Source organism: Podarcis cretensis (genome assembly GCF_951804945.1).
Source record: "Podarcis cretensis genome assembly, chromosome: 8".
Taxonomy (NCBI): domain Eukaryota; kingdom Metazoa; phylum Chordata; class Lepidosauria; order Squamata; family Lacertidae; genus Podarcis; species Podarcis cretensis.
The window spans coordinates 7933274-7946575 of record NC_137177.1 but is presented as its reverse complement, the minus strand read 5'-3'; the positions used below and the strand labels follow the sequence as shown (position 1 = coordinate 7946575).

The following is a 13302-nucleotide window of genomic DNA, read 5'->3' as shown; positions in this document are numbered from 1 at the left end:
TTCTAATATTTCATTTCCTAACACTGTTTTTTTTATTGTTACTCAGACTCCAGAGAGGGGGGTTGAAAGGCAGGATCTCTAGTTCTGGAAGGCAAGCGTAGTGGTTAGAGCTTGAGAAAACGGCAGGTACACAATTTCTACTCCAGATGAATTAATTCACAACAGCTGCCACCCGCAAGTTCCTCACCCACTAATCGCTCAAGCCCCTTTTCCTAATTTCAGGTGTGCGTTGGCAGCGTTTCTGCACCAAGAATAAGAAGAAATAAACTTTGCCCGCTCTCAAGGAATGTTACCTTCATTATTAAAAAGCATCTGCATTTTTATTTGTTTGAAATGTATTTGCATGGTCAATTAGGCTACAAGAGACTAGTAGCCTTGAAACTGGAGGCGGAACTAAAAGAAAATTACAGTCATGTGGACTAGAATCTCTGTTCCACTCATAAGCATGCATTGAAAAAAACCACACACTTTTACCACCCTATCTGCAGGTAGAAACTGTGCTGGAAAGTTAAAGGGCAATTCCTATGTATTATCTGGACCTGAATGCCACCCCCCACCCCAAGGTCACTGAGCCCTGTCTCCAGCTCTTGGAAGTATATAGGAGAAGACTTCTGCAGACTTGACTTTATTTTGCAATTATGAATAAACAACCTGTGCAGGTTTCGTTGCACAGACTCCTGGACGCACAAATCAATTCCTATGTTCCCACAACCACAACCTGGTACAATTGCCAGAAAAGCAAGAGGCAACAAACAAAGTGAGACGTCCAGTGTGGCTGGAGCAGAAAGAGGTTATCCATAAATGCCCAGGGTCACATCCGTGGGCTGGTAGCAAATACAGTGATACCTCGGGTTAAGAACTTAATTCGTTCTGGAGGTCCGTTCTTAACCTGAAACTGTTCTTAACCTGAAGCACCACTTTAGCTAATGGGGCCTCCTGCTGCTGCTGTTGCTGCGCCGCCCGAGCACGATTTCTGTTCTCATCCGGAGCAAAGTTCTTAACCCAAGGTAATATTTCTGGGTTAGCGGAGTCTGTAACCTGAAGCGTATGTTACCCGAGGTACCACTGTACTAGCCTGGCCACACTGAACCTGGAACTTCAAATCACCCCTGACTATTTCCTCAAGGGAATGTGGTCTAGTAGTACATACAGCGGCCTTTACCAAAAGGCCGCCCTCCAGAAGTTCGGACTCCAACTCCCATCAGCCCTGGGGCAACAGGTTGTTGAACAAAGAGAGAGCAGGTTTGGATCGCGTGGGTCATGGCATTCAAATCCCCTTTTGACCATAAAGCCCAATGGGGAGGAGGCAGAGATGGCGACAGGAGCAGTCCTTCCCAGGTCCTGTTTAGTCAAAGGCATGCAAAATGAAATGAGATTTTTTTTAATAATAAAAAAACAGTGCCTCTGAGAGCGTACAAAGGCTTCTCTCTCAATGCTCCACAATTCCAGCCAACCTTGGCACATCAGAGATTAGGGGAAAGGGTCTTGCTTCCTAGCACTGACTCTTTCCCCGCGGCGGGGTGCGCTCCCATCGTTCGGTCCCAGAGCCTGCCAACCTAGCAGTTCGAAAGCACCCCCGGGTGCAAGTAGATAAATAGGGACCGCTTACTAGTGGGAAGGTAAACGGCGTTTCCGTGTGCGGCTCTGGCTCGCCAGAGCAGCGATGTCACGCTGGCCACGTGACCCGGAAGTGTCTCCAGACAGCGTTGGCCCCCGGCCTCTTGAGTGAGATGGGCGCACAACCCCAGAGTCTGTCAAGACTGGCCCGTACGGGCAGGGGTACCTTTACCTTTACCTTTAACCCTGTGCATACCATTCTGAGGTGCTTGCAGGAAGGCTGGAATATAAAGTCAGTAGCCTGAGGTTACAATGGGATGTAAGGAAGGAATTTGTCTATGCACAGGGGCCAGGGCAGAGATGTTCAAAGAAGAAAATTATCAAGGATGCTCAACGCAGAAAGTGGCTTCCATGCAATCATCCCATCCGTCCCGTAAGGCTCATCAAAAAAATTTCTGTGTTTTAGGGACTGGGAATCCATATCAACAGGATGTTACCCAAAAGACTGCATGCATCTGTATCAACTCACCTGAGCCTTCAGGTGTACTTCTGAAGCCCTGCTCAGGCATCCACCTGGTAAGGTAAGTTAGGGTGACAGACACAAGGGCGAGGGCTTTTTGGCAAGGGCCCCACAACTGTGGAATCTGAACCCACGTGGTATCAGACAAGCACCGTATCTAAGGACTTCTGGCAGTTTTGCATGAAGCTAAACGACTATTCTGCTTTTCGGTGGCTTTGAACGTTTCAATGTAACAAAGTTTGCAATAATTATTTTTTTTAATGATTTTGAATTTTATATTGTATTGTGCATCACTTGTGAACCACTTTGGGAAGCTTTTCTTTTTCCCTTGAAGAGCAGTTTGCACACTTGTTAAATAATAAATAACCAGAAGTAAGAGGGAGAAGTGTTCCCCATGTTAGATTCCTGCAGCACCACCCCAGAATACAATGTCACCCTCTGCCTCCTGGAACGCTGCTCTGGTGCTCAGAGGGGCGAGATTTCAGACAGGCCTCAGCCATAGAGCCAGTCTTCTCAGCCTTCTGAGCATGCACAAAGTACATTTACCTCCCAAGGGTGCAATAGCAGCCAGAAACTTGCAGGCCGGAAGGGCATGACCCTCTTATTAGGCTACCAGGAGCCCAGGTGCTCATTTTAGGAAAATAATCGCTGGGTGCCTGGCGATCACAACCTCTGAAACACAGTGCAGGTGGGCAAGAATTCCTGCAATGAGGAGTCCCCAAAGTCTAAAATGAGCAGGACGGGAGTATTAAAAACATCTTTAAACAACTTACAACCACAAAAATAAGGCGGGTCTTGAAAAGTATGCATCTCAAACATCAAAAGAGGGAGGGAGTTTCACAGGCCAGCGGCTGCAGCAGAGGGCGCTCTCTCCCAGGCCACTGCCCCACAAGCTTCTGAGACTAGTGGAACAACACAGAGGGTCCCTTTCACTGATCTTAGCACCCGAGAGGGTCTACAGAGATGGAAGCAGTCTTTCAAGTATTTGGGGCCCGAGTCATTTAGGGCTTTAAGCGTTAAAGGAGAAAACAGCAACACAATTCGTATGTCCCGGAGGACCAAATACCTCCATCTTTTCCAGCACCCCCTTCTGGCCATTCACAGTCGCCACATGTTCCCGAGTCACAGTCCCCGACATCCCATCATTAGTTCCCTCTGGAACCCACAAAGCGATGCATAAAAATAGCACCAGGTCGGGAAGTTAGGTTGGAAGAGGCGGAAACTGAGGCACGTCCTCAAAGCTGATGGTGGAGATCTAGCTCGCTGCAGGACTCGTGGCGAGGACTCCACGGTCCTGGATCCCAAGGCTCCTTCCTCAGAAATTCCGGGCGTCACATATTCCAAGTCTAAGCTCCAGCCTTGGAGCAGCCGCTGCTACCGCCCCTTCCAAAATGGCGAAAGAACAAAAACGCAAAACAAGCCCTTAACTCCTGACTCCTAGTCCACTCTTATCAAATTATCTCTCTTGCCAATCAACCCCCGTCCCCATCAACAGAAGAAATAAACAACAACAAAAACCCACCACAACCACATCATTCAGATTCCGTTAATCAAAATGCAGGTCACAAGTAAGGTGAGAAAACATCTCACCCCAAGGTTCAAGATTCACGAACATCAGCCAAAGCAGTTCTCTGATTTAGCGCCAAGACGTTTTTTCCGACGCCAATTTTTGCGGCGCCAGATTTCTCCCGCCGCTGATTGTCCTCGTCCAAGCCAAGACTGGCTTGGGAACCCCAACAAAGCCTGGGTCAGGCAGGCCTAGGGGGCCATAGACACCCCTGTCCCGCCCCCAAAAAGTAAACCCTTCATTGGAGAAGAGCCATTTCAGCCTGGATTGGGAGAAGGCGCAACAGGGAGATCGAAAGGAAAATAACAGAACGGTTCCCGAATTTTCGAAAACGCAAGGAAGGCAAACTGGATTTTTTTTATTTAAAAAGGACATGTGGATGAGAAGAGAAGGGGAAAGGAAAGGCCGACAGGGAACTCGAGGGAAGAAGAGAAAGGCAAAATGCACAAAAATAAAAAGAAAGTGAGTCGAACTGTAATTGAGGAGATAACCACAAATTTGGAACGCGAACAGGAAAAACAGAAAAACATGCCCCCCCCCCCAACCAAAGGGCAGAGAAAACGGAGAACAGGAGAAAATTCAGTAGCTCAAAGGAAGGAAAGAAGGGGTCTGTGTGAATGAGAAAACACAAAGGACAGGAGAGGAGGAGGAGAAATCCACGTGAATGGGAAAGTAACAGAACAGACAAGAGGACGGCTGGGGAAGGAGGGCATAAGAAAGTCAAGGGACAGAGGAGAGAGATTGTGTCAAGACGAAAGGGGCGCAGAACGAGGAGCAGGAAGAGATAGCCAGAAGGAAAAGTGAAAAGAGAGAGAGAAAAGAGAGAACAGGGAGAGGAGCCAAGCCAGGCGCACATCTGCTGCCGCTGCCTTTTGCCCCTGGCAGTGCCACACTCACCCTCCGAAGGAGCCCTGCCCGCGGGCGACGTGCCTCCTGGGCCCTCTTCCTGCCCTGTTGCCCCGCCGTCCCCTATCGCCCACTGACCGCCGCTGCCAGCCCCAAGCCGAGAGCACTGCTATCCCCAAATAGGAACTGCCCCCTACCTCCGCCCCCCGCGTCACAGCCTGGCACGGGGCCGGGAGCACGTGATGTACACAAGAGCCGTCATGCGCCCGCCGTCCGGCACACGAGGTCCACCGGCTTTTCCTGCCCGGAGGAGAACAGCCAGCAGCCGAGACTGCAGAGGAAGGACATGTGTGAGGAGGAGGAGGAGGAGGAGGCTGGGTTGGGACGGGTGCCAGTCCATTCCGCCTGCGAGAGGAGACACTCCGGAGGGAAAAGCAGAGAGTGAGCGAGTTCCGGGGATGCCACAAGGGGGCGCCGGAGGAGGGCAGGGGGGAAACCAGGCCGGATCTGTGCCAGGGGAATCACATGGAGGCGGAAGGAGACCCAATTCAGCAGAGAGCTTCTTGGAACGGAAAGGGTTCAATTGCCGGCAGAGCTGGGAGAGAGTCCTGCCTGAATCACTGGAGAGCCAGTGCTGTCGGTCACTGAAATAGATAACACTGGGTGAAATGGACCAATGTATTGGGCAGATTCCTATGTTCCCAAAGGCAAGGTCATGATGGGCTGGTGCCACAAACCCAGGCACAGCGATACAGGACAGATAAGCACTCAAAACCAGATTCCACGGGTGGATTTTCCTTATCAAAAGTTCAGGGCCCGCAGCGCCAGCTTTGCAGGATCTCTGCCTTAAAGGAGAAAGACTTAAAAAAAAATAAAATCGCCAGCAGCAGCCCCTACCCCAGCCAGCAGGGGGCAAGAATGGCTCGGTGGGCAGGAAAGACAAACCAACTGAGCAGGAGCTGGGAATTGCAAAGAGGTGCTCTCTGGCTTTAAATAGGGCTGTTGGAGCGGGGGGGGGGGCCCTAAGTGCTGGCGCTTGACAGACCAGGGTCCTCAGTCCAGCTCTCCCAAAGGAGCGGCGACCAGTGACTTCTTTTAAAAGGCTATTCCAAGAAATTCAAAGGAGAGTTGAGTTCTTATTTTCTCCCTTACTTTGACAGGACTTTATTCGGGGGGAATTTTTTTTTTGGGGGGGGGGGAATTACATCTGCACCCTGGCAAGCTCCCTCTCCGTCCCTGGTTTACCAACAGTTAACCTACGAGGCAAAAAAAAAAAGGGGGTTGTTTGTTTTTTGGTTTTTTAAAAGGATAAAAACACACACACACAATTAAGTCCACGTTGGCTTCCTGCCCTCAGTGGCACAGTGCCAGTTTGTGTCCTCCCCAGCAACAGGCTCCAAGATCGTCCACGGGACGTCTAGCGGAGCTACTTGCGCAGCCCAGAAACCAAGCGGAGCGGACAGTCACGACACACCCACCCGGGCACGTCGGCGCTGCCATGGCCACACGCCCTTGCTCACTCCGGTTGAATTTGCCCAACGGAGTCCGCATCCAGACCCAGACACCAGCGCTGACTGCCAACTTCCAAAGACCTACTTTTCACGAAGCTGAAAAACACACGTCACACACCTGTGCCCCCCCCCATATAATATATGCATCTCTCTCTCTGTCACCCTGTTCATTCTTGCCTTAACCCAATTCTGAGATGATCTCCACGGAATTGACCTACATCTGTAATGACGCTTTGGCTGGCTGGCTGGCATACCTGCTCCAATCCAGCAGCCACTGCCTAATTTTAAATGCCCCTTTGAAACACCAAAACTTCATGCTTTTTCCTGGCCAACCAACAGCTGCCGCCCCCCTTGCCCCTTTCTCTCTCCCCCTCAAAACTTCGTGGGCGATTTAAACTGCCTAGGCGAGCCGCCTCTCTCCACCACAGTACCAAAAGCTTCCACAATCTCCAAAATCCAACATGTTTTTTTGAAAGCCAAGTTTTCCGAGTTACAAAGGACCTTATAAATAATCGTAAATAACAATGGTAAATATTCTTAAGCGACCGGGTGTGTATTTCACCGTCCAGGCACGTTCCCTTTCAGGGATTGCTCTCCTTCGCTACTGTACGGAGATTCCTGCCAACTCACTTCTGGCAAAGGCTGCCAGATTTACAGGCAGAGCTTTGCGAGAATGCACCTTGCAGCTTTCATCCATTTAAACGGGTAATCAAAATCGGGGAATGGTGCAAAAGTAATAAAAGTGCAGGAGTTTCCCAGAATATTTGTCAGGAAAGCAACAACAAAAAAACCCCTTTTCCTCACCCTGTTCCATATGCACAAACCGTCCGATCGCGTATGCTTGCATTTCTGAACTGGGGTCTAAAGGCAGCCAGCAGAGAGAGAGGGAGAGAGAGGCCATGATAAAAAGATTGCAGCACTGTAAACAAGGTATGCGGGGAGATTAAGCGGCAGATCCACAAGCAGGAGGAGAGAGACATCACACAGCCTGTGTTGTCGCTTTCTTGGGCCTGTTCCATGATATTCAGCTCGCTGGCTAGGGTCGATGACCAGACTTGTGGTTGGCTACAGAACCCTGCGCTCCCTCCTTTGCTGGTTTACATTTGGCACATATCTCCACTGTAATCTACTAGATCTCCTTGCGGCCAAGAGAACACCCCCCCCTTCCTTCTTTCCAGCTCTGCAGGATTACTGCACATCTCAGGCTCCCCATGTCGTCCTCCTGCAGCCGTCGGGTGACATTGACCAGCAAGATGCAAATAAAATGAAAATAAAACAAGCTGGCCTTTTCACTAATTAAAAAATAAAAATAATGAGAATAACAAGGTCACACACAACCCCCTCCCTCCACAAACACACACACACACACCCCATGGCGCCAGAAAAAGCTGTCCACAAGAATGGCACCCTTTAACATACTACTGAAGACCTAGATCTAGAAGTTTTTTTGGGGGGTGGGGAAGGGATTGGGACGTTCTCAGGGCTGCGCAAGGAAGGAAAGGAATGGAGGGCTCCAACCAGCCCTTTCCATGGAACCCCAAAACTCAGGCGCGCACAGAGGTTGCGTGTTTTAAAATACACACAGCCCCACTTTGGAATCTGATGAGTCCGCAGATTTCCCCCCCCCCCCGCCCCACATATAGATAAATCGTCCAGGAGGGGAGGGGGTGGCGCGCGCAAACCATTGCAAGATATCTATAGATCAGGGGCGCAGTTTGCGCAAGCCCCTCTCCAAATCGGGGAACTGGGTTGCAGATTTCTCGCGCACCCGGGAAGAGTTGGATCGCGGTGCAACACCCCCCCAAAAAAAAAACTGGGGAGGGGGGCTTCGTGCAACCCCCCCCCCACCTTTCCTTGCTTTTACCTTGGACACTGCAATCCATTCTCCATGGCTGGCTTTCCTGCGCCTCCTGCCCGGGTCCAGCCGCCTCGCCTCGCTCCGCGCGCTCCGCTCTCCCCTCCTGCCTCTCCGCCTGCGCTCCTTTGCCTCTCTCGCCCCCCTTCTCCCCCTCCCCGAAGCCCACTCCCCTTCAGGCTACACCCACCGCCCCTCCCCCATCCGTGCCATTGGCTCCCCCTCCCACCCCAAGGTGCCCCCCCCTACGCCCGGCGCGCGCGCGCGCGCGCCCTCGCAGCCTTGCAGATCCAAGGCGCTTTTGGCACGCCTCCTTCTGCTGCTGGTGCGCGCGCCGATTGGGCGCCGGGGATGCCAGTCCGAGACCCATGGGGGGGGGTCTTCCCCACCTACCCAACCCCCCACCCCCACCCCACTTTCTGTGTTGGCAGCTGGCAGGCGCGAGGGGGCTCCGCTGCGGCTGCGGAGGGGCAGGGATCGCAGCGCGCAGGGTGCTCCGGCCGGCGGAGCGCTCCTCCGGGCTAGCGTTAATCCAGAGTCACACTGGATCCGGATTCGTTCTGCAAGATTAAGGTGGCCATCGCAGCGTCTTGACCCGGGACGTGCAAATCAGCTGGGCGCCCTACCTGTGTGCTCGGCACAAAGGGAAGTGACTCCGGATTAAAGCTGCAGGACTGTGTGCACGCTTAATTGGTAGTAGACTCCACTGAAGCTCGGGGCGGGGGGGCTTTTGATTCGGAAGCAAGCCTTCAGCTCAATGCAAAAGAATGGTGCGAGTTCCCCGCCCCTACCCCTCCAAGGGCCTTGTGTGGGAAAGGGAGTGACTCCTATTCTCGGAGTCAATTCGGATTTAGAAAATGCAGCGCGGCGCCGTTCGTTCCCTCTCCGCTCGGTATTCAGTGATGGAGATGGGTTTACTCTCGTGTGCGTCCATGTAATAAATCTCTCTCACCGATCACCTTGCTTTTGGGCATTCAAATCCAGTTTACACGCTCATTTTGAGTCGATGTAAGCGGTGCAACGCTTTCTGAATATGTCTGCTCAGAAATCCCTCCCAGTTGAATTCATTGTGACTCCCTGCATCGAGCCCGGAATTGAACAGGTTTGGCCCGCGAAGCCCCCGCCAATTCAGCGACTCCACACCCAGACATAGTGGATCCAGATATATAGGATCGCAGCCTTTAAAACAGTTGCCTGGAGATGTTAAAACGGTTGTATAAATGCGCCCCCGTGTGGTGAGAGAAAGCTCCAGCAGCCTTTTCTTTGCATTTAAGCATATCCAGCGTCTGAAATGTGCAGTTCCTACACACCAGGGATGCATAGTATGCAATGTTATGATATAATTTTGAATGTATTTATATATTGGCTTGATTTGAAGCACTTATTTGCTGCTCTTCAGCCAAAGATCTCCAAGTGGCTTACAATACAATACAATACAATACAATACAATACAATACAATACAATACAATACAATACAATACAATACAATGGGGTGATAAAATCTCTATAAAAGGTTTCTGTGTGTGTGCAGACTTCATGCTTCTTTAGGGGAATCTTAATTGAGGTCTGCTTGTGTTTTTTTTTAATAAAGTAAAGTAAAGGTAAAGGTACCCCTGCCCGTACGGGCCAGTCTTGACAGACTCTGGGGTTGTGCGCCCATCTCACTTAAGAGGCCAGGGGCCAGCGCTGTCCGGAGACACTTCCGGGTCACGTGGCCAGCGTGACATCGCTGCTCTGGCGAGCCAGAGCCGCACACGGAAACACCGTTTACCTTCCCGCTGGTAAGCGGTCCCTATTTATCTACTTGCACCCGGAGGTGCTTTCGAACTGCTAGGTTGGCAGGCGCTGGGACCGAGCAGCGGGAGCGCACCCCGCCGCAGGGATTCGAACCGCCGACCTTTCGATCGGCAAGTCCTAGGCGCTGAGGCTTTAACCCACAGCGCCACCTGCGTCCCTTTTTTTAATAGAGCCCCTCTATTTCATGCACGGGTGAATTGAATCTGAGAGGAAGGGACTTGCCTAGACAGACAGAATTCTTTTTTCAAATAATTTTAATTACGTTTTCCGTTAAACAATCCAATCATATCACATTAATTATTCCAAATTATACCAATACAAATCATAACATCCGAATATTTTGCCAAATTATAAATTTTGTTGGGGGTTCCCATGCTTGGAGTTCAGTAAGGGTCCAGTCATCTCATATTTGTGCTGCTTTTAATGTTCACCAGTCCCATCTTCCAATCTTCTTGATGTTATCCTTTTTCTTCTTAATAGCCTCTGAGTTGTTTCCACAGGTGAGTTAAAATATTATACTTCTGTGTGAATTTTGTAAGGCTCTCCCTTTTTTAAAAAAACTGGTAGGTCTTTTGTTTGCAGTAAATCTTAATGTGCTAATCCAAAAGTCTTCTTCGAGTGGCAGATGCCATTTTTTCCAGCTCCGATGAAATAGAATCTAGGCGTTTGCTCATTAATTTTACCAGACAAGTTGCACCATAAATTAGCCTTTCCAGAGGAGATGTGCCAGGAATCTTAGAGTACAAACATAGTAACAGAGTAAAAGAGTGCCTCCCCTATTGCTATTAATCAGGCTCTCCAAATCCCAAATCAACCCTTTCCCCACTGGCTTCACCCAGAAAAAATCCCTGGACCAAGGTGAGAACACGAAATACATTCTTCTCCACCAATTGCTGCCCCCCTCCCTTAAAAAACACGCCTGAAGTTAAGCGAGGGTGTAGCCTTCCCAGATGAATGCTGTAAATGGTGCTTTACCACAAGTGTCCACTTGTTAGGATGTTTGTCTTGTTTAAATTATTATTATTGACCTTTAAAGCCCTAAACGGCCTCGGACCAGTATACCTGAAGGAGCGTCTCCACCCCCATCATTCTGCCCGGACGCTGAGGTCCAGCGCCGAGGGCCTTCTGGCGGTTCCCTCATTGCGAGAAGCCAAGTTACAGGGAACCAGGCAGAGGGCCTTCTTGGTAGTGGCGCCCTCCCTGTGGAACGCCCTTCCAGCAGATGTCAAAGCAATAAACAACTACCTGACATTCAGAAGACATTCAGAAGACATCTTAAGGCAGCCCTGTTCAGGGAAGTTTTTAACGTGTGATATTTTACTGTATTTTTGGTTTCTATGGAAGCCGCCCAGAGTGGCTGGGGAGGCCCAGCCAGATGGGCAGGGTATAAATAATAAATTATTATTATTATTAAAAATCACAGAGTTGGAAAGGACACTGAGGATCATCCAGTCCAGGCATGGGCAAACTTTGCCCTCTAGATGTTTTGGGACTACAACTCCCATCATCCCTAGCTAACAGGACCAGTGGTCAGGGATGACGGGAATTGTAGTCCCAAAACATCTGGAGGGCCAAGTTTGGCCATGCCTGATCTAGTCCAACCCTCTGCAATGCAGCTGTATTTGTCCTTTTTGAGTTTTTTTGTGCGGCAGGGCCTAAATCATGGGTAGGCAAACTAAGGCCCGGGGGCTGGATCTGGCCCAATCGCTTTCTAAATCAGGCCCATGGACAGTCTGGGAATCAGTGTGTTTTTACATGAGTAGAATGTGTCCTTTTATTTAAAATGCATCTCTGGGTTATTTGTGGGGCATAGGAATTCGTTCTTTTCCCCCCTTCAAAATATTGTCTGGCCCTCCACAAGGTCTGAGGGACAGTGGACCGGCCCCCCACTGAAAAAGTTTGCTGACCCCTGGCCTAAACACTGGAACTCCCTGTCTATTTATTAATAACAGGCAGAAACCTTCCCTCTTTCCAGCTCCTGTGGGCTTATTTATATGAAAGAGGAGTGTGCTAGTTGAAATAATAATTTATATGTACGAGATGCCTGAAAAGGTTGTAAAGGATTTTTTGTGGAAGAGTTGTTCTGGGTGTTTTAATGGCTCCAGGTATATAAATGCCTTTCCCAACCCCACAGCATCAGAGTCCAGACACTGCAGATGTTTCATTTTGGAATACAGACAGGGGCTATTGCTACGTTTCCCATCTGAATGCACCCACTTAAATTAATGAGTGTGGCTAGCTTCAGGCTATTAATTTCAGCAAGTCCACTCTGAGCAAAATTCATTGAATACCACCAAAAGTACTTAAAAAATCGGAACATGGGCCCACAGACAGAAATTTGCATGTGATTTTCATGTGCCCGGTTATAGACGTAAGATGCAAATTCAGAATTAAAGTGTCGCAGAAGGCTCATTTCCCATCCAAATAACCCTCAAATAAATGATTCACTGACTCCGCTGCAGATCACCCAAAGCAATTCCTCCTCTTTGGTTCTTTTATCCCACAAATTCCTGCACCATATAAATTGCTTCCCCTTTCAATTACCCCTATTAATTGCCTCCAAACAATCTCTAGATGAGGTCATTTTAAATTACGTTTTTCTTCAAAAATTGATATCCTTCCAGTAACCCAGGATCACACCCCCCCCCCCAATTTGTACCTTATTCAGAAATTATTGGAATACTCAATAAAAGACTTTTGAGCAGCACTTTTGAGTAAGGAGCGGCACAAACGTCTTCCTCTGATGTATACAGTATATATTTCAGAGACAGGAAAGAACTGCCAATAAACAACATTTTTCCCATTGTCCACCAGAGGGCACTGTTGGCTCACAATCAAGGTTCCTTGCCAGTTGGTTGCCTTATTGGTTATTAAAACCAGAGAAAAGGGACCTGATCCAACAGTGTAGCTGAAATTCCATTGTAATGATTCCCTTTTCCACAACAGGAAGAAATGTACCAATACTGAAGTGCAGCCTTTGCTAACCTGATGCCCTCCAGATGTGGGTGATGGAAGTTGTAACACAAAAAACATCTGCAGGGCATCATGTTGACAAAGGCGGCTGCAGTTTTGTCGTCCACACATTTGATTTTTGCCCGGAACCAAGCAGGGATTATGGTAAGTCACAGTGTTTTCCCGTCTTCAAAATAATATTTTTCAGTCCTTTTCAATATATTTTCTTAAGAAGCCGGTACAGTATAAGCTTTTGCTCTAACGCAGCGACTTTTGTCAGATCAAATTATCCACACAACTCTCGATCGTGTTAATATTTGCACAATCACATTATTGCACACCGTTTTTTGAATAATGTAATAAAAGGCTGCCATGTTGCCATTAAAGTATCTGAGTTTAACACTCCTCTTTATTAACGTTTGAATGATTACCTCTTTGCAGGAAACAATAAATGTTTCTAGCACACAACTGAAAGAGGGATTTTGTAAAACCACAAATGCCAGTGAGATAAAAACTGGCGCGCAGTTATCATGTTGCAATGCTCATTTAGTACATTCAGATTAATGGCCGTGATAAAATTAGGGAAAGAGGGCAAAACTATTGAGCCATAGAAAACTGGGGGAGGTTTATCCAGTACAGTATTGCAAGAGAAGCAGTTTGTATGGAAATGTGGACTCAGAGATTGCCACTGTAAAA

The 13302-nt window shown here is 49.0% G+C and overlaps 1 protein-coding gene across 1 annotated transcript in view; it reads right to left on the bottom strand.

Annotated features, from left to right (window-relative positions):
* Positions 1-8006, bottom strand: part of HIF3A (hypoxia inducible factor 3 subunit alpha) — a 62354-nt gene extending 54348 nt beyond the window's left edge. Inside the window, exon 1 of the mRNA XM_079985405.1 lies at positions 7866-8006. Within this exon, the coding sequence (XP_079841531.1) occupies positions 7866-7891 (26 nt within the window). The 5' untranslated portion in view covers positions 7892-8006. The remainder of the gene's footprint in view (positions 1-7865) is intronic.
* Between the last annotated feature and the right edge of the window lie 5296 nt (positions 8007-13302).